This window comes from Bubalus kerabau, chromosome 2 (assembly GCF_029407905.1).
Source record: "Bubalus kerabau isolate K-KA32 ecotype Philippines breed swamp buffalo chromosome 2, PCC_UOA_SB_1v2, whole genome shotgun sequence".
Taxonomy (NCBI): Eukaryota; Metazoa; Chordata; class Mammalia; order Artiodactyla; family Bovidae; genus Bubalus; species Bubalus kerabau.
The window spans coordinates 156,901,555-156,924,034 of NC_073625.1; the positions used below are offsets into that span (position 1 = coordinate 156,901,555).

General features: G+C 36.9%; 1 protein-coding gene across 1 annotated transcript in view; it reads right to left on the reverse strand.

Moving 5' to 3' along the window:
* The window catches only part of LEKR1 (leucine, glutamate and lysine rich 1), a 211,266-nt gene that overhangs the window by 54,835 nt on the left and 133,951 nt on the right, over positions 1–22,480 (reverse strand). Inside the window, exons 8-9 of the mRNA XM_055569250.1 lie at positions 15,836–15,913; positions 15,293–15,496 (exon numbers count right to left, since the gene is read on the reverse strand). Coding sequence (XP_055425225.1) covers positions 15,293–15,496; positions 15,836–15,913 — 282 coding nt within the window. The remainder of the gene's footprint in view (positions 1–15,292; positions 15,497–15,835; positions 15,914–22,480) is intronic.

Here is a 22,480-nt window from a genome sequence, read left to right on the forward strand (position 1 = left end):
CACAATTTGTTTATCCATTCATCTGTTGATGGACATTTAGGTTGTTTCACAGGTTTTGGCTCTTAGAAACATAGCTATTAATATCTGTGTACAAGTATTTGTATGGATATTTCCCTTTATTTCTCTTGGGTAAATACCTAGGTGTGAAATGGCTAAGTAGCAAGGTAAGTAAGTGTATATTAAACTTTTTAAGAAACTTTCATACTGTTTTCCAAAGCGTTGTACTGTTTTACATTCCAGCCAGCAGAATATGAGAGGTATAGTCTTTCCACATTTTACCAACAATTGATAATGTTCAGGCTTTTTAATTTTAGCTGTTCTAAAAGTGTGTGGTCATGGGACTTCCCTACAGGTCCAGGGTTAAGCCACCATGTTTCCACAGCAGGAGGCATGGGTTCAATCCCTGGTCTGGGAGCTAAGATCCCACATGCCAAGAGGTGTGGGCAAAAAAGAAAAATAAAAAATATTTAAAAACAGAAGTGTGTGGTTGTATCTCATTATGGTTTTATTCTGTATTTCCCTAATGCCTAATGATGTAGAGTATCTTTTTTAATGCTTTTATGGGCCATCTGTATATTTTGGTGAAGTATCTGTTCAAATCTTCTTCTCCTTTTTTATTGGTTGTTTATGGTCACCTGAGTTTCTAAAGTTCATACATACTCTGAAAATAAGTCTACATATTCTGAAAACAAGTCCTTTATGACATATATCAATGTATTGTACAAATCTATGATGATGGCTTGTCTACATTCTCTAAACAATGCCTTTTAAAGAACAGAAGTTTTAACTTTGATGAAGTCCAACTTATCAAGTTTTTTTTCTTTATGGATTGTGCTTTTGGTTTGTTTGTTTTTTTGCTTTTGGGTTTGAATATTAAGAAATCTTTGCCTAATTTAAGGTCACAAAGATATGTCTCCTGTTTTCTCCTAGAAGTTTTTTAATTTTATGTTCTGTATTTAGATCTATGATCTATTTTGAATTAATCTCTCTATATATATTTCACACTATGAATCAAAGTTCTTTTTTTTTTTTTTTTTGCATATGGGTATACATTTGTTCCACCAATGGTCACAAAAACTGTATGTTCTCTAATGGCCTGCTTTGGAACTCATGTAGAAAATCAGTTAACTATACATGTGTGCCTATTTCTGTATTCTTAATTCTGCTCCATTGACCTATTAATATTTGTCTATCTTGAGACTAATTCCACATTGCCTTGATTATTTATAGCTTTATAATAAATCTTGAAGTCAGTAGTAACTTTAATCTTTTGGCTCCAAGTTTTTTCAATGTTGTTTTTGTTTTTCTAAGTCCTTTGCATTTCTATATGAATTTCAGAATTAGCTTGTTAATTTCTACATGAAGTTTGCTGTAAGTTTGATTGTGATTGCATTGAATCTATAAATCCATAAATGCGAACAACATTGAGACTTCTGTTCTCTGCATTTATTTAGATCCTCTTAATTTATCTCAGCAATGTTTTGTAGTTTTTAATATACAGGTCTGGCACATTATTTGTCAAATTCATCACTATTTCATGTGTTTTGAAATATTTTTTATACATACAGCTTTTTAATTTCAATTGTTCTGTGAAAATATATAGAAATTAATTTGGGTTTTGGATGTTGACTTTTTTCCTTGCAACTTTTTATCAGACTCATCTATTAGTTCTTCTATATATAGATCTATAGATAATAGTTCATCTATTAGTAACTTCTTTTGTAGATTCTATAGTTTTCATGTTAGTGGGCATATCATCTGTGAATACAAAATTTTATTTCTTCCTTTCCAGTCTGATATTACTTTCTCTTGCCTGGCTGTACTGACTAGAACTTTCAGCACAATGAACAGAACTGATGACATTGGATGTTTTTTTCTTGATCTTAATCTTAGGAGGAGAGTATACAGTCTATCATTGTTAAGTATGATGTTATCTGTAGGTTTTTGTAGATGCCTTGTATCAATCTGAAGAAGTTCTCCTCTATTTCTACTCTTCTGAGGTTTTTTAAAAAATTTAGGAACAAACATTGCATTTTGCCAACTTGTTTTGTTTCTATTGACATAATCATAGTTTTTCTTTTGAAATTTTTGAATAACAATAATTGATTTTTGAAGGTTAAACTGATCTTGAATCCTTGAGATAAACCCCACACATTCATGATTTCTTTCACTTTTCATGTTGCTAGATTCAATTTGCTAAATTTTTGTTTAGAATTTTTGCATCTATGCTCATGGCAGATGTTAGTCTGTTAATTTGCTTGTAATATTTTTGTCAGATTTTGGTATCAAGGTAATAGTGGCCTCATGAAATAAGTTATCTATTCCTTCTTCTTTAATTTTGTGGAAGAGTTTAAGTAGAATTAGTACTGTTTCTTCCTTAAATGCTTGAAAAAACTTCTGGGCCTAAACTTTGCTTTGTGGGAAAAATTTAAACTATAAATTCAGGTTATCTATTTCATTTTAGTGAGTTTTGGAAGTTTGTATTTCAAAAAAATGTGTCCATTTTTTCAGAGCAGTCAAAGTTAATGGCATAGTCAAGCAAATGGCTTTGTGGTGCCATTTTTCCAACAGCATTTGCTCACTTTGTGTCACATTTTGGTAATTCTTGCCAATATTTCAAAATTTTCATGTTTATTATATTTATGATGATCCATGATCAGTGATTTTTGATGCTATTACCAAGACTCACTGAAGGCTCAGGTGATGGGTAAAAATTTTTAGCAATGTTTTTGAATGAAAAAAATAATGGCGTAAGGTTGTTTAAAATATATTCCTCTATTAATGTATTCAGATCTGAAGAACATAACGTCACTGCTCTCATTTCTGATATTGGTAAATTTTTGTCTTCTCTCTTTTATCCTGGTGAGTCTGACATGAGGTTTATTAATGTTATTGACCTCCTTAAAGAAACTGATTTTTAAATCGATATCCTTATATTGTTTTTGTTTCCTATGTCACTGACTTCTGCTCTGATCTTTATTATTTACTTTCTTATGTTTATCTTGGGTTCTGTTTGCTCTTCTTTTTCTAACTTCTTAATGTGGAAGCTGACTTTTTTTCTTTTTTCACATAGACATATATTGCCTATTGCCATAAATTTGCCCTCTGATGTTTGCTTTATTGATGTTCCATACATGTTGATGTTTTCTTTTCCATTTAGTTAAAAAATCTTCATAATTTCCCTTTTGATATTTTCCTTGACCCATATCTTATTTAGAATTGTTTTATAATTCATAAATATTTGGTGGATTTTCCAGATACTTTTCTATAATTTATTTCTAAGTTATTTAAATTGATACCAGGGAATGCACTTTGTATGGTTTGAGTCTTTTAAAATTTCTTTGGTTCTGCTTTAAATTATATGGTCTGTCTTGGTGAATATTTTGTATGCTCTTGGAGAAAAAGGTGTTCTCTGCTTTTGTTGGACAAAATAGGTGAATTTGATTGACTGTAAAGTTTGTTTTCGATAGCCTGACTAATTGTGCTGTGTATGTTTTATCTATTATTGAGAGCTATTGGCCTTTCAAAAATAACTGAATTTGTCTACTTCTCCTTGTAGTTCTATAAGTATTTACTTAATGTACTTTGAAGTTCTCATATTAGATGCACAAACATTTAGGACTATCATGTCCTTCTGATCAATTGGTTCATTTATCATTATGAAATGAATTTATTTATTCCTGGTAATAGTCTCTGTTCTAAAATCTACCTTGCTTAATATTAATAAACACATTCTAGCTTCTCTTGATTAGTGTCAGCATGGTATATCTTTTTCCATTCTTTTATCTTATATAATTTATTATTGGTTTATTTGGCTGTGTCAGGTCTTAGTTGCATCATGGGGAATCTTTTGTTGCAGTGCCCAGACTCTCCAGTTGTGGTGCATGGGCTCAGCAGTTGGGGTGCATGGGCGTAGTTGCTCCATGGCATATGGTCTTAGTTCCCTGACAAGGGATTGAACCCACATCCCTCATGTTGCAAGGAGGATTCTTAACCACTGGACCACTAGGGAAGTCCCTATTCTTTTATTTTTTGCTTTTTGTGTCTTTACTTTTAAAATATATTTCCTGTAGGCATTATATGGCTGAATCTTACTTTCTTATACAATTTGAAAATCTCTGTCTTTTAAAGCTTAGACAATTTACATTTAATTGAATTGTGACAGAGTAGACTTAAATCCATTATCTTGCCTATTTGTCCCATCTGTTGTTTGCTTTGCCTTCTTTGGATAGCATCACTGACTCAATGGACATGAATCTGAGCAAACTCTGGGAGACAGTGAAAGACAAGGAAGCCTGGTGTGCTGCAGTCCATGGGTTGCAAAGAGTTTTAGAGACTCAACAACAACAACAACATATGGCTTATGATTCACTTGCATCTGCTTTGTTGCCATATTAGTTATAACTCTCTGTTTAGCTTTATTTAATGGTTGCTCTAGGGTTGATAATAGCTATCTTTAACTTGTCACAGTTGTGGTGGGTTAAATAATTGCCTTCAAAGATATTCATATTCTAATCCACAGAGTCTGTAAATATGGCATAAGGTACTTTGCAGATGTGATTATATTAAGGATCATCAGATGAGGAAATTATCCTAGTTTATTTGGGTGGCCCCTAAGTATAATTATCAAGGTCTTTATGAGAAAGAGGCAAGAAGGTTAATGCGGAGGGTAAGGGAAGGTGGTGATATGACACTATGCTATGCTAAGTCACTTCAGTCGTGTCCGATTCTGTGCGACCCCATAGACGGCAGCCCACCAGGCTCCCCCGTCCCTGGGATTCTCCAGGCAAGAACACTGGAGTGGGCTGCCATTTCCTTCTCCAATGCATGACAGTGAAAAGTGAAAAGTGAAACTGAAGTTGCTCAGTCGTGTCCGACTCTTAGCGACCCCATGGATTGCAGCCTAACAGGCTCCTCCGTCCATGGGATTTTCCAAGCAAGAGTACTGGAGTAGGGTGCCATTTCGGAAACACAGATTAGATTCATGAGAGCAGGATCCAAGGAATGCCAGCAGCTTCTAAAAGCTGGAAGAAAAAAGAAATGGGTTCTCCCCTTGAGCCTCCAGAAAGAGCCAGCCCTGCTGACATCTTGATTTTAGCCCCTTAACATTCATTTGGACTTCTGACCCCCAGAACTGTATACATTTGTGTTGTTTGAAGTTTGTGGTAATTGCTACAGCAGCAATAGAAAACTATGCTGGTTTATTTTCAAGTGTTATTATACAACTTTCAGGTATAAGATTAGAATCTTATAATAGTAAACTTGACAAAATAAGGAGCAGCAGTCAATGGAAATAAAGTAATACTTTACTTGGCTTTCAAAATACCAGTACTATAGGATGGATATGACTGGCTATGTGCTTGTTAGAAGTGGAGAGGCAACAGAATCCTGGCAATTTGATTCATTTTCTTTCTTTTTTTTCTAATTCAGATTCTTTATTAAAGATTAAAAGATAAATGTTAAAATGTAAATTATACTGAAGCTCTATTCTGAAGATTAATATTGAGCAAAACAATTTTTCACTTAAGCCAGGTTTCCTATTGGAAAAGAGGTTTTATTGATTAGAAAATTCCAGTGAACATTTTCAGATGGGTACCTATGAGTACATTAGAAATTACCTTTACTATAAAATGGATGGTATTGAATATTTGAGGTGCTTGAATTTTAGTCTCTTGGAGACAGTTATAATTTTCATATCAACAAAAGTAGAATCCATTTCACATACATTCCTCCAATGGACCCAGTACAATGGGTTATATGTGTATCTATCTGTTTAGAATAAAAACTGTGAAAGGCTAGTAGACTATGGAAGTTAAAATATAGTAAGCAAAGGTTCAAACAATGTTAATGAAGTGATAGTCATTCATGAAATTGACAGAGGTGTGATTTTTTTATGACATTTCCACAAAATATAAGATGTTCTGAGAACTGTTAGAAAATTTATGAACTTGTGTGGAATGATAATTTTGCTTGATATTATAGCTACAGAAATTAGGACTTTCATATCTCTTTGATTCCTGCTGAGTCTCTGTTCTTGACTCTTCAGTGCAATTCTCTAATGAGACAAGACAGAAAGAATGATTATACATGATGTTGCAAACACGCTGTCCTTGATTACCATGGGCTGGGCACTGAGTAATGTATACAGAGATGATTATATGCATGAAAAAGATAATCTTGATACTAAAAATAAAAACACACTTATATAGTACACTCAAGAAAGAGCTTGCACATTATTCAGGAATATAAAACCATCTTAAGACACTGAAAAAGAAAAACCACTCTTGTCTTGAAAGAAACTATGAAGTTTTGACTTTTATTATAGTGAGACTTTCTAGGAGAAACCTAGAGGATTTCAAGAAATAAAATATTGTTAGATGTATATTCATATATTAAAAAGCTGAAAATGTGTAACTATTTTTGAATATCATACACATATCCAATTTCCTCTTTAGAACCAGTTCTAGAGATATTGATGCTTTAGAATAATAAGAAACAACACAGATGCAGGTCCTATATTTGGATTTTACTAAGAATCTAATAAAAAAGACCATCCCTAGAATCCAGGAGTCTGAATTGATACTTGGCAAGTCAGAAGCTGACTTGCTAGCAGACAATGAGAGCTTCAAGTTTTAAATTCTGTGATCAGTGGTTTGGCTAGGACTAAATTCATTCCCATTCATCCATACATCCAACCAGCAAATATTTATTGAGTACTCACTAACTATCAGGCACTGTTTCAGGCTCTAGGGATATAGTCATTCTTTCTTGCCATTTGCTGATACATTAATGCAATTCCCTAATTTTTAGAAGATCCTGAGTAGTAAATGACTATCTAAAGTGACATGATTCACAAGAGGCAGAGATGGTTCAAGCTTATACCAGCTTAGGGCTCTCTTCCCTGTATTATCAATATATTTCAAAAACAACATTTGGGGTTCGCCTAATAGGAAAATTAGGATCTACTCACAATTGAGTATTTATTTTAAAAAAACTTTTAACTTTTAAATTCTCAGACTAAAAAGAAAATGAGAATCTAATTTCATACATATATGCAAAAAGCTAGATTCCCTTAATTGTAGTTAAAAACATAACTGCAAACAAATGTCAAACTATAATGCCAAATGACAGCTTTAAATTCTGTTTCACAAGTTGTTCTTTTAGCGATGTCTTCACATTGTCAATCAAAGAGATAATTTTGATTTTGCACAAACCCTGCCTCTGTTAAAAGTAGTATCTGTGATATCATAAGAAGTTTGGCAAGTCTCTTGTTCTGAAAGCTATTGATAGACAGGAAATCAGAGAAAAAGGTAAGTCTGGGGGAAAATATCAGATAAGATTTGTTATTTTAGAATGATATTACTAGAACACTTCATTTCTTAATACTTTAAACTAACAGAAGTGCATCCAAAATAAACCACTCCATGGACTAATCTTTCAACTTTAAGAGTAAAGCAGATAATACTGAACTCAACAGATATTTAATGAATATCTAAATCACCAGTGCAGGGTATAAAACTTAATAAAATATGATGCTTTAAGAGGTTAACAACCTAAGGGAAGATGAACGAGAAGGAATCAATACTTACTGGGCACCTACAACCTACTAGGCATGATACTAGATGCTTTAATTTTTACAAGAAGGTAGCTGTTATTAATATGCCCATTTTACAGAAAATGACAATGACCCTTAAAATGGTTAAGCTAGTTGTCCAAACTTGACACTGGTCAAGTTGGGATTTAAATTTATGTTTGCTTAACTTAAAAGTCCATTCTTTCAATATTCAATTTAGAAAAGGCAGAGGAACCAGAGATCAAATGGCCAACATCAGCTGGATCATGGAAAAACCAAGAGAGTTCCAGAAAAACATCTATTTCTGCTTTATTGACTATGCCAAAGCCTTTGACTGTGTGGATCACAATAAACTGTGGAAAATTCTGAGAGAGATGGGAATACCAGACCACCTGACCTGCCTCTTGAGAAACCTGTATGCAGGTCACGAAGCAACAGTTAGAACTGGACATGGAACTACAGACTGGTTCCAAATAGGAAAAGGAGTACGTCAAGGCTGTATATTGTCACCCTGCTTATTTAACTTCTATGCTGAGTACATCACGAGAAACGCTGGACTGGAAGAAGCACAAGCTGGAATCAAGATTACCAGGAGAAATATCAATAACCTCGATATGCAGATGACACCACCCTTATGGCAGAAAGTGAAGAGGAACTCAAAAGCCTCTTGATGAAAGTGAAAGTGGAGAGTGAAAAAGTTGGCTTAAAGCTCAACATTCAGAAAACTAAGATCATGGCATCTGGTCCCATCACTTCATGGCAAATAGATGGGGAAACAGTGTCAGCCTTTATTTTTTTGGGCTCCAAAATCACTGCAGATGGTGACTGCAGCCATGAAATTAAAAGGCGCTTACTCCTTGGAAGGAAAGTTATGACTAACCTAGATAGCATATTCAAAAGCAGAGACATTACTTTGCAAACAAAGGTCTGTTTAGTCAAGGCTCTGGTTTTCCAGTGGTCATGGATGTGAGAGTTGGACTGTGAAGAAGGCTGAGCGCCGAAGAATTGATGCTTTTGAACTGTGGTGTTGGAGAAGACTCTTGAGAGTCCCTTGGACTGCAAGGAGATCCAACCAGTCCATTCTGAAGGAGATCAGCCCTGGGTGTTCTTTGGAAGGAATGATGCTAAAGCTGAAACTCCAGTCCTTTGGCCACCTCATGCGAAGAGCTGACTCACTGGAAAAGACTCTGATGCTGGGAGGGATTGGGGGCAGGAGGAGAAGGGGATGACAGAGGATGAGATGGCTGGATGGCATCACTGACTCGATGGACGTGAGTCTGAGTGAACTCCGGGAGTTGGTGATGGACAGGGAGGCCTGGCGTGCTGCGATTCATGGGGTCGCAAAGAGTCGGACATGACTGAGTGATTGAAGTGAACTGAACTGAAGTCACACTACCATGAGGTAACAGAACCCTTGAAACCTTGCTTCCTCATCCTTTTTTATATTGTTATTGCTTCTAGCCTTCATGAAAGTATTATAAGCCTCAAAAAAGTAACTAAACACCAAGTTTATCTTCTTATAGAATGTGTTGTGAAATGTTTTTATTCTACTTTTGTTTTGAAGATATAGTTCTACTTCTGATTTTGCCAAGGCACTACAGAAAAGAAGACAAAAGTCACCACGTTATATTTATTAAATGAATGAAAGAATCCTGGAAGAGTGGAGAGGTGGGGTAAGAAAGCAAGGGGAAGGGGAGAGGGGGTACTCTGGGATTTTCTGCTTTCTGCAGGGCTGGGAGTTCCCTGAAGATTCAGTGTTACAACATGATTGAGAAAGAGAAGCTGACAGAATGGATCCCTTCAGGACAAACGCTAAGAGAACTGTATAAACTGTAGTGGGGGGAGCACGGGTTAAAAGCTAGATACTACAGAGCTTGAATTCTGTCTTTGCTAACTATGTTAACCTGAGCAAGACACTTAGCCTAGCTTAGCCTCAGTTTCCTCAAGAGAAAAATGTGGAAAATAATACCTGCTTCAAAAGAGAGGGCCACAACTCTGCTGGCCATAGTCTTTGTGCAAATTTAAAAATGGCTTTCCCTCTGGGTTGGTGAATTAGAAGAAAAGCTCCTTCTGAGTTAGACCAGACATAGGGACACAGGGCTTGGTGAAGAGGGAATGGCACAATTATACAAGAAAAATAAGCTCTTTCCTCTGTGGCAAGTGGTAAGGAGAGCAGAGTTCAGGCTGGTTTTCAGATTCCTGATTCCTTCTAATGAGTACCACACAACGATGCATCTTGCTTGGGACTGTGTGAAAACAAAATCATGTCCACAGAAGCATTCAGAGGGCTCCCCACAACTGTGAAACCTGGGGCTGGTGAGAGAGCTTGAAGGGAGAAACAGGGGAGGTGAGAACAAAGAAAAGAAGGAATGGGGAAGAGAGAGCCTGGAGAAGCAGATATGGTTAATCAAGGGGTCATGTCATATATAGGAGAACAGGAAACTCCATGAATTTCCTGAAATAATTTGCCAGGCTTTATGTCTATTTTTCTGAGGTGAGGGTCTATAGCTCTCAATTATAAAAGAGAAAGAGAAGAGGATGAAGAAATTGTGAAAGAAGTTAATGTGTGTGTGAGAGGGGGAATAAAATCCTTCCCTACAGCCTCAAACATATGCTTTGTGGGGACAGGGAGCAATTAGGTAAATTTCAGTTAAGGTAGGTAAAGAGCTAGATAGCTTGAGATACAGATAGATATTATTTATTTCACAAAAATTGCACCTAACTTTGGTCACAATGAAGCTTTTCCTCCAACAACATTCTTCACTAATCCTGTCATGTTATTGGCAAATAAATCACAATAATTCTATATTTTTTTCTTGGAATTTACCAAGATAGGGCCTACACAGCTCCTGGGGATGAAGGTATATGGCGTGAGCTGTTACAAACAGCTGCGTGTCTCAGTGGTACCACTGTAGGCCACACATTACTCGTAAATGAATTTCTCAGCGTTATACATGGGCAGCCTTCAAGTTTAAACACATATGTTCTTCTAAAATGTATTTGTAAGTTGGTTACAGGAAATTCCCAACACATTTTACTATAGCAGTAATTTTCCAAAAAGAAGGAATTAGGTCTACAGGCCAGCCCATAAAACCCTATTTAATCTGTAATACTTTTGAAGTGGTATCACAAATTCATGTTTCCAGGTCGAGTTCTGGCCTTGGCCTAAGAGACCTTATAGCCTGGAAGCAGGAGAGTTGAGGCCTCTTTACACAGAATTTTAAAAACAGCCACACTTTTCTCTGGCACTGTTCCTGTGCCATGCCCCAAGGAGATCCCTCTCTCTAGCCCCAGTGTGCCTGACCAAGCTGGCCAGACCTTCTCTACCCCGAGCATCTAGGATCTTGAGGACCTACTTCTCTTCCTTCCAGTGGAGCCTCTTCTCCTAAGGGAGCCTCCTCAGCTGAGTGTGGAGGACAAAGCAATACATAATTAATTAGATTTGTATTAAGGATGAATTATTTCCTAGTCACTAACTCCTTTCCTGCTCCAAATTCAGAAATTCTGCCAATTTTTTCTAGAGCCAGTTCTGGCTTTTCATATCTTTTTTCCTCCTCTTCTGAAGCTACATAGCTTATAAGTCTCACACTTTCCATAATGGTCCCAGTGCAACCATGGCAAATGTCTCTGCTGTGGGGAGGGGAGAAGGAGGAGGGGCAGTGTGGGAAGAGTGCCTGAATTTGCAAAGCCCACCCTGGTACCCTGAGCGAGCTGGGCTCTGGCCTCTGGAGAGCACATCTTGTAGCCTGTTGGTTGCTGTCTTTCCAAGGCAGAGGTTTGGGACCTTGCTGTGTGGCAGATTCCCAGGCACCGCCTAGTCCTACTCAATTAGAATCTCTATGGGTCTCATCAAATATCCCTATTTTAAGTTTTTTTTTTTTTTTTTCCTGAGCCCAGCTTCTTTTTCTGGAAGGACTTTCACATCTCCAATTGCTTAAGGATACCTCTATTTAGAAATTCCACTGGTACTTCAAACCAGAGCTCCAAGAGCAAATTTGCTCAGTTGAGAGACAGTTAACTGGGGAAAGAAAGTGGAGAGAGGAAAGCCAAGTTCATCTACGAACCTTAAGGAATATCTGCTGTCACATGATCATAGGAGGGGAAGACAAAGAACCAAAACAGAGACAGGAAAGGGGCAGGATAACAGCTTGCCTATGAAGTCAAAATTTTGAGGCAGGTTTAGACAGTAATGTCAAAGCCTCTGAAAGGTCACTTGTTCTTAAGGATGTCTTTTTACCCTGGCTCTCCCATCTTCCTCTGGCTCAACATGGAGTAAGCCCCTGGCTATTTGCTCTCATCTGCTTGGTACAAAACCCTTTGATTAGTATCAAAACAGTAAATGACCTGACTTGCTCCTACTGCCCATTGCCAATCCCTTCTCCACTCAGCAGTCAGAGTGATCCTTCCACAGTGTTATTCCTCTGCTTAAATCCCTCCAGTGGTTTCTTTTCATCACACTGGAACTAATACCTGTACTATAACAGGCTTGTGAGGCCCTGCACAACCTGGCCCTCCCCCGTGTCCCTCATATCTGCTAGGCTTCGAGTCACACTGCCACTTCTGAGAACTCACCAAGTTATCACTTGTAAAACTTTTCCCTGGCCCTTGGCATGGGAACCCCTACTTGTCTTCCTTTATGCATCATTTTGGAAGTTACTTTTACAATCACCCTTTCCAAAGCAGATATCCCTTCTTGCTGTCTCTACTACAACACCCCTTTACTTTATATCTGTTATCACAATGTATAATTATTCTGGTTAGTTCTCTACTTTATTTATTTGTTACTGTTTGTCTCTCTCATTAGAATGTAAGCTTTAGAGGAAAGAAATGTTTCAGATTCACCACTGTATTCCCAGGGTACAGAGTACCTGTCATATAATAAATGCTCAACAAATAATTGTTAGTTAACTGAATTACCCAAAGCAAGTTATTCATCCACCCCACAGACACTTACTGAGTGGATACATGTACCAGATTCTGAGGATATAATAAAAGACAAGGCAGACAAAATGTGAAGGAAACCCTGGACAAGGAAAAAAAAAGACAGTGCTTCTATCTAGGAGTAATCCTATGATAATACAATAACTTACTGGGCTGCAAGCACATATTAATTTTTATTATGTGACAGACATTATGTCAGTACATTTTGTGCCACTAAACAACTAAGGAATATCTTGCCTGCTTTTTAATAGACTAAAGTATAGAGAATAAAGAAAGAAAAACAGCAAGAGGGAAAAAAGAGGGGCGGGGAAGAGAGGAAAAGAAGAGGAGAAAATAGTCCAGTTATGTCTCTATTCTCAGAAAACTTAAATTATCTTTAACACTTATAATAGAAGATAAGGTTAGAGTCATACTAAATTTAAAAAAAAGAAAGAAAACAGCAAATTTGGTATGCTATTTCAAAGCAAACAATCCCCTAAGAAAGCTCTATATTTATTCTAATAATGTTGTTAATCCTGAAAACATTCATGAAACAGCCATCTTCAAATTTTTGCCAGAGATAGTTTATTAAGCATACAAAAAAAGAGAAAACATTTTACTTTATTTTTAATCCCCAATGATATTTCCCAGATTGATTTCCCATCATTCTCCTTGAACTTGCTTTCACTGGACCTATTGAGATTGTTTTAAAAATCAAATTCATTCCTAAAGGTCAAAGATTCATCATACTGAGGATATTCTAAAACATGCACACTTAAGCCAATCCTCAGAAAAGAGTTCCAGAAATGTTTGAACAAGGACAGAATCTTCTCAATGACCACTATGAAGGAGACAGAATTCATCTGGATAAACAGCTAGATCTAATTAATCTGACATCACTGGAAGTGGGGTATTTTGTACCTTTCATATACATAGAGTATATAGCTGATTTAATCTTTCTGATGCAGTCATCATTATGGCCATTAATTATTAACCCATACTATAAACACGGGCTTCCGCAGTGGCTCAGCAGAAAAGAATCCGCCTGCAATGGAGGAGACATGTGTTCAGTCCCTGGGGTGGGAAAATCCCCCGGAGGAGGGCCTGGCAACCCACTCCAGTATTCTTGCCTGGAGAATCCCATGGACAGAGGAGACTGGTGGGCCACAGTCCATAGGGTCGCAAAGAGTTGGACATGACTGAAGTGACTGGGCACGCACAACATACATGATCTATAAACAAAGGGGCACTCAAGATTACTGGTATGTGTAGGGGTGTTTGTCTCTGTTGCATATTGGGCCTAACTGCAATGCTTTTAAAGATATTTGTTTGCACTTAGTTTTTCTTTCTTCTTATGCATGGTCAGTCTTTCAGCTGCCATCACTTCTTGTTACTATTAGTAAGTCTGGCTCTTGCAAATTTCCTGCTTATAAAATTGCTGCTTCTAATGGGATTAACTGGGATTAACAATGACAAAATTGTGAAATGGCAGAAGTGGGGGTGGGATGAAGACTCACAGAACTACAAGATGCAACACCTTAGCAAGAGGCATGTTACTGGTGTAGCAGGGTGGAGGAATAAGTGGTGGGTGGCAATAAGCTCTGCAACTGTTCATCTGACTCAACCAAAGAGAAGTAAATTAATATTATCTCAGGGGAGACAAGAGATAAACCTTGTTCCTCTGTGAACTAGACAGACCTCTGACTAGCCTGGAGTAGACACAGATAAAATCCAGGGCATAGTGTTGGTGAGAAAGTTTGGAGACAACCTAATTCTAAGGTGCCTGCTATCCACTTCCAAGGCCTCACTCCCAAACTCCACCTCTGGGAGCAAACAGCTGCCCTCAGAAAGAACAAAACAAGATTATAAATCTTCTAAATAGAAAGCAGTCAAATACTCATAAAATAAAATGAAAAAATGAAAAATGACAGAAAAAATGAAAAACAAATATCTAATTATGCCTTCTGTACACAGAGAATAATACAAGACAAAAATTCTTATCCTCATGAAACTTGTATTCTTATGGAATATGTAATTGGCATAATATCTCCCATTAAAGACTCCTAGATTTAATAAAAGCCAACAAAACCCCTAGCATTATGCTATATACCAATATGAATTCAAAACAAAAGGAAAACCCCTAACATTATGCTATATACCAATATGGATTTAAAACAAAAGGATTCAAATAATAAAAGATATTATCAGGCAAATGAAAATTGAAAGAAAGCACGGTTGAGATATTAAGTACGGATAAGTAAAGACCAAGTAACTGAGCAAAAATATCTAGGATGGTTGGAGGAATATGCTTCTTATGTATCTTTGATATTAACTCAATACCAGAAGTATCTGTGCTTTTGGGGAGTCTTCAATACGAGGTGTTGACAAATAACAAAGAAAGAAGAGAAGTAGGAGCTTATAAAGGAAAAAGTGATAAAGAGATGTTTTTCTGTTGGAAGATGATAGAATTCAAAAATTACTGGCATAAGTGAAATTTAGTAGTGTAAGTACCACACATGATCTTTTCAATTCAACAAAAAATCTAACACCAAATGCCACGTGGGTTCCATCCTACTTGCACTAAGTCAGTGAAGTTAAGCCAGTCCTTTAACCAGTTTGGGGTTCAGTTTAATCACCTGTAAAATGGGGTGGTAGGATAGGATGACCTTTCAAGTGAAATGTATCTTTAATTTTAGATTTCACTGTTATCAAAATATATAGGACCCTGATGCTTTAAATATATATGGATTACTGACTTAAACATAAAATATATTTGGAAGAAATTATTCTTGACTGTACCTTTCACTTTTCAGTGTTACAACTTCTTCCTTTGTCTGATTCAGAAGAGTTTTGGTTATTTCCAGTTCATTTTCTGCAAGATTAATTCTTCTTTTTAAGTCATCTTCTTGCCTTTCTTTTGCAGTCAGTTCTTCCTGTAAAGTTTTATATATTTGTTGACAAGTCATTAAAGAGTCTTCTTTTTCTTTAAGCAATCTGGTGTGCCTAAAATGGAATAAGGAAAAAAACCTTAACCAATATGCATTTAATACTATATTTTTATGTTTATCAAAAATATATAAACATCTCATTTAAAAATAAGAGTATAACTTTAATTTTTAAAATAAGAATGCTACATAAATAGATAGTTCTGTGATTTAAAAATTTTCCTATCTAGGCAGAGGCAAAAATCATTGAACAGCTTCAATACATTATAAATTAGGGTTAGGTATTATTTACACAAACAATACTATAAAAAAAGTTAAGTACATTTTAAATATTATCTAAAATATGGTTTCAAATTCAATTATTAAAAATATTAAATAAAAAATTTTCAATGTGTACCGTGAGTCAGAAATAATGGATTCAAACTTCAGTTTTCTAAGTTTTCTTTGACACTCATCAGCTTCATTAGATTTATTCCTAAAATAATACAAAATAGGTTCAAATATTTTATTTCAAAATAAAGTGAAAATGTTTTCCCTTTTTTTAAGATATACTTTTCCTTTATTACTTTTCTTATCTTTATATTCTACTTGTTGTTACATACACAGATTTCCTTAAAATTAGAATACATACTCAAAGGGTTTCTGTTTGCCAAAAATACCTTAATCTGTTAGTCCAACTATATGTGTTTTTCTATATCATTATTTTATTTATCCATTAAAAATTTCTTAGCATCTTTATATTACCATTTCTTTAAAGAAATAAATACTCAGTCTATTTCTGTACTGGCCAAGTAATCTCCTATCAGGCAGATCTGCATTTAAATAAAATGTCTAAAATTTAGACAACATTAAAAGAGGAAAGAAAAGAAAAACCCCTATGTGCAAGTGACCAAAAGCAGGACGATTCTGGAGGAAAGCTGATACTTCCAATGAGATGACAGCCATGGGGTCAGGTTTTTGTTTTTTGTTTTTAAATGATGTTAAGCCTGAGTAAGGCCCCAGACTGCACCATACAGGAGAACCAAAATTCTAATAGAAAATTCACAGTCATTCTGGCTTGAAGAACTACAGGACAGTGTTTGAGGACAACCACAGCTGCTGGGAGGTAAAGAGTGAACCCTGAATGGGAGTGACCCAGAGAGAGGGAATCCCAAATACTGCTTATATACTCTGTCTATATGTCTGGTTGAGCCCTAAACTACAGAGGTGACCTAGGGAAGATTCCAAGCAGCCTAATTAAAGATGAAAGAACTGAACCAAGAGTTTAGCTGTTGCCATAGAAACAGAGTTTATGGTTTTAGGCCAACCAAATTAATTGCCTATTTAAAGCCACACAATCTCTTCCCCACCACCACATCAACAGTATTTGCAGAAATATAACAGAATCTAAAATTTCTGTAACATAACATTCACGGAGTTTACAATATATTTTAAAAAATTACTCAACATAGGAAGAAACAGAAAAGCAGGACCTATTCTAAAGAGAAAAGACTGTTAAAAGGGACTGACTCTGAGATGACCCAGATATTGAAATTAGCACTGTTATAATTCTGCTTGAAGACATAAAGGAAAATCTACTCTAGTTCTTGAAAAGATAAAAAAATTTGAGCAGAGAGATAAAAACCATTAAAAACAACAAAATGAGTTAGGGAGTCTGAGATGGACATGTACACACTGCTATATATAAATGGATAACCAACAAGAGCCTACTGAATAGCACAGGGAACTCTGTTCAATATTACATGGCAGCCTGGATGAGAGGGGAGAATAGATACATGTGTATGTTTGGCTGAGCTGCTCTGCTGTGGACTTTAAACTATCATAACAATAAAAAGTTAAATGAAAAAAATTAAAAATAAAAAGAATGAAATGGAAATTCTAAAACAAAATAAATATTTGTCTTGATCTTATATGATTGGGTTTGTAACAATATTCAAAAAGTTAACATATTAAGCAAGATTAATATTCTAGTTTGTATCCGATCAGATCAGATCAGATCAGTCGCTCAGTCATGTCCGACTCTTTGCGACCCCATGAATCGTAGCACGCCAGGCCTCCCTGTCCATCACCAACTCCCGGAGTTCACTCTGACTCACGTCCATCGAGTCAGTGATGCCATCCATCCATCTCATCCTCTGTCGTCCCCTTCTCCTCCTGCCCTCAATCCCTCCCAGCATCAGAGTCTTTTCCAATGAGTCAACTCTTCGCATGAGGTGGCCAAAGTATTGGAGTTTCAGCTTTAGAATCATTCCTTCCAAAGAAATCCCAGGGCTGATCTCCTTCAGAATGGACTGGTTGGATCTCCTTGCAGTCCAAGGGACTCTCAAGACTCTTCTCCAACACCACAGTTCAAAAGCATCAATTCTTCAGTGCTCAGCCTTCTTCACAGTCCAACTCTCACATCCATACATGACCAATGGAAAAACCATAGCCTTGACTAGACGAACCTTTGTTGGCAAAGTAATGTCTCTGCTTTTGAATATACTATCTAGGTTGGTCATAACTTTCCTTCTAAGGAGTAAGCATCTTTTAATTTCATGGCTGCAGTCACCATCTGTAGTGATTTTGGAGCCCAGAAAAATAAAGTCTGACACTGTTTCCCCATCTATTTCCCATGAAGTGGTGGGACCGGATGCCATGATCTTCATTTTCTGAATGTTGAGCTTTAAGCCCACTTTTTCACTCCCCACTTTCACTTTCATCAACAGGCTTTTGAGTTTCTCTTCACTTTCTGCCATAAGGGTGGTGTCATCTGCATATCTGAGGTTATTGATATTTCTCCCAGCAATCTTGATTCCAGCTTGTGTTTCTTCCAGTCCAGCATTTCTCATGATGTACTCTGCATATAAGTTAAATAAACAGGGTGACAATATACAGCCTTGACATTCTCCTTTTCCTATTTGGAACTAGTCTGTTGTTCCATGTCCAGTTCTAACTGTTGCTTCCTGACCTGCATACAAGTTTCTCAAGAGGCAGGTCAGGTGGTCTGGTATTCCCATCTCTTCCAGAATTTTCCACAGTTTCTTGTGATCCACACAGTCAAAGGCTTTGGCATAGTCAATAAAGCAGAAATAGATGTTTTTCTGGAACTCTCTTGCTTTTTCCATGATCCAGCGGATGTTGGCAATTTGATCTCTGGTTCCTCTGCCTTTTCTAAAACCAGCTTGAACATCAGGAAGTTCACGGTTCACATATCGCTGAAGCCTGGCTTGGATAATTTTGAGCATTACTTTACTAGCGTGTGAGATAAGTGCAATTGTGCGGTAGTTTGAGCATTCTTTGGCATTGCCTTTCTTTGGAATTGGAAAGAAAACTGACCTTTTCCAGTCCTGTGGCCACTGCTGAGTTTTCCAAATTTGCTGGCATATTGAGTGCAGCACTTTCACAGCACCTGAAATCCAATGCTTTCAGGATTTGGAATAGCTCAACTGGAATTCCATCACCTCCACTAGCTTTGTTCGTAGTGATGCTTTCTAAGGCCCACTTGACTTCACATTCCAGGATGTCTGGCTCTAGGTCAGTGATCACACCATCGTGATTATCTGGGTCATGAAGATCTTTTTTGTACAGTTCTTCTGTGTATTCTTGCCACCTCTTCTTAATATCTTCTGCTTCTGTTAGGTCCATACCATTTCTGTCCTTTATCGAGCTCATCTTTGCATGAAATGTTCCTTTGGTATCTCTGATTTTCTTGAAGAGATCCCTAGTCTTTCCCATTCTGTTGTTTTCCTCTATTTCTTTGCATTGATCGCTGAAGAAGGCTTTCTTATCTCTTCTTGCTATTCTTTGGAACTCTGCATTCAGATGTTTATATCTTTCCTTTTCTCCTAGTTTGTATAGGTTTCTCATTAGTAATTTATTATATGAATATACTTTAAAATAGCTTTATAAGTTATTTTAATAAGTTTATGAATGTACAAAGAAATATGTTAGATTATTAATGGGTTTGCCCTACTTGCAGAGTAACTTTAATCCCTAATATACAATGAACATGAACAGCATTCATTTATTTTTATTCATTTTCTTTTCTACTGTAAAATATGATAAAATTGTAAGCTGCAGAAAATTATGTAAAAAATTTATATAATGAATTATTATGAGGAAACTCTAATTACTACCATCCAGATAAAAAAAATAAAACCTCATCAGCTAGCCTAGAAGCTTCATACCCTCGACTCGATCATAGTCAACTCCCTCTCCCCTAAATTGATCATTCTCATGAATTTTATGGTAATCACTTTCATTTTCTTTGGAGTTGTATTGCCCAAGTTTTATCCCTAAACACTATAATTCTTTTTTTATAAAAAAATTTTTAGAACATGTTTCTTTTATTATCTACTTTTTGTAAAATAGTTTATTTAAGTATTATACTAACATACAATTGTTGTATTGTTGTTCAGGCACTCAGCCATGTTGGACTCATTTTGACCCCATGAACTATATAGCATGCCAAGTCTTTCCCGTCCTTCACCATCTCCCAGAGCTTGCTCAAACTCACGTCCATTGAGTTGGTGATGCCATCTATTCATCTCATCCTCTGTCATCCTCTTCTCCTCCTGCCTTCAGTCTTTCCCAGAATCAGGGTCTCTTCCAATGAGTTGGCTCTTAGGATCAGGTGGTCAAAGTATTGGAGCTTCAGCATCAGATTCAGTCCTTCCAATGAATATTCAGGATTGATTTCCTTTAGAATTGACTGGTTTGATCTCTTTGCAATCCAAGGGACTCTCAAGAGTCTTCTCAAACACCACAGTTCAAAAGCATCAATTCTTTGCCACTCAGCCTTCTTTATGATCCAACTCTCACATCCATACATGACTACCATAAAAATTATAGCTTTGACTAGACAGACTTTTGTTGGCAAAGTAATGTCTCTGCTTTTTAATACACTGTCTAGGTTTGTCATAGCTTTTCTTCCAAGGAGCAAATGTCTTTTAATTTCATGGCTACAGTCACCATCTGCAGTGATTTTGGAGCCCCTAAAAATAAAGTCTCTCACTGTTTCTATTGTTTCCCCATCTATTTGTCATGGAGTGATGGGACCAGATGTCATGATCTTAGTTTTTTGAATGTTGAATTTTAAGCCAGCTTTTTCACTCTCCTCTTTCACCTTCATCAAGAGGCTCTTTATACAGCCTTGATGTACTCCTTTCCTCATTTGGAACCAGTCCATTGTTCCATGTCCAGTTCTAACTGTTGCTTCCTTACCTGTATACATATTTCTCAGGAGACAGGTCAGGCGGTCTGGTATTCCTATCTCTTTAAGAATTTTCCCCAGTTTGTTGTGATCCACACAGCCAAAGGCTTTAGTGTAGTCCATGAAGCAGATGTTTTCCTGGAATTCTCTTGCCTTTTCTATGATCCAACAGATGTTGGCAATTTGATTCCTGGTTCCTCTGACTTTTCTAAATCCCACTTGATCATCTGGAAGCTCTTGGTTCACATACTGTTGAAGCCTAGCTTGGAGAATTTTGAGCATTACTTTGCTAGCATGTGAAATAAGTACAATTGTGCAGTACTTTGAACATTCTTTGGCACTGCCCTTCTTTGGGATTGGAATGAAAACTGACTTTTTCCTGTCCTGTGGCCACTGCTGAGTTTTTCAAATTTGCTGGCATATTAAGTGCAGCACTTTCACAGCATCATCTTTTAGGATTTGAAATAGCTCAGCTAGAATTCCATCACCTCCACTAGCTTTGTTCATAGTGATGTTTCCTAAGGTCAGCTTGACTTTGCACTCCAAGATGTCTGACTGTAGTTGAGTGATCACAGAACACTCAATAACATAACATACGATGCTGTGCTGTGCTGTGCTGTGCTTAGTTGCTCAATCATGTCCAACTCTTTGTGACCCCATGGACTGTAGCCTGCCAGGCTCCTCTGTCCATGGGATTCTTCAGGCAAAAATACCAGAGCTGGTTGCCATGCCCTCCTCCAGGGAATCTTCCCAACCCAAGGATCAAGCTCAAGTCAACTGCATTGCGGGTGGATTTTTTACCAGCTGAGCCACCAGGGAAGCCCAAGAATACTGGAGTGGGTAGGCTATCCCTTCTCCAGGGTATCTTCCTGACCCAGGAATTGAATCGGGGTATCCTGCATTGCCGGTGGATTCTTTAACAGCTGAGCTACCAGAGAAGCCCCTAACATAAAATAAACTCACACAATTTGAAAGATTTGACATATGTATAAAAACTATCTCTAAAATCAAGTAGCACTTGAGCATACTTAGAGCCTAGATACTGGTTTCTAATACCACTCCCACTCAAAGGAACCAGGGCTGCTCAGAGAAACAGCTGATTCCAAGGCTGGGGCAGAGTAGGTATTCCTGAAACAGTTTGTTATAATGAAAGTAAAGAAGTACTTATAAAAGATGATGGGATTGTGCTCCAGCATTGTAAGAATCAGCTTGAAGGGGCCTCCACTAGCTAACTTGTGTGCCAAAGTAATTAAGTACAGTAATGACTGGTGAATCATTGAACAAAATAAAGTTCAGGAATCCATACCAATAATTGATAAATAATGGGAAGAAGGGAGGCTCTTATTTAAAGTAGAATGAAGAGGGCTCATCAATAAATGAGGAGGGAGATCTGGAGTTGGAAAAATCATCTAACAACAACTGGATAAGGACTGGATGAGGCAAAAATCATCAATGGATGCTGCATTTATGGACAAACGTTGATGAAAATCAGAGCATGTGTATGTATTTAAAGCATCTCTTATAGACTGTTTACTGGTTGAAACAGAACAAAAACCCTCAGCAATAACCCTCAGTGAAAGAACTAAGCTCTACTTTGACCAGGTGATCAAAATTAACATCACCAGTGAGAAGCAGATGCTCATGTGCCTCCAGCTGTGATGTCCTGAGAAGTGCTTGTGCTCGCTCACCTATGTGGTTTGCTGGCTGAGAGTACTTATCCTTAATCCAATCAAGAGAAAAATACAAAATGGAAAAATTTTTATTTAAAAGAAGTATGAAGGGTTCTGCATTCTTCAAAAGTGTCCATGTCATAAAAAGATATAGCCATTTGAAAACTAAGTGTATTAT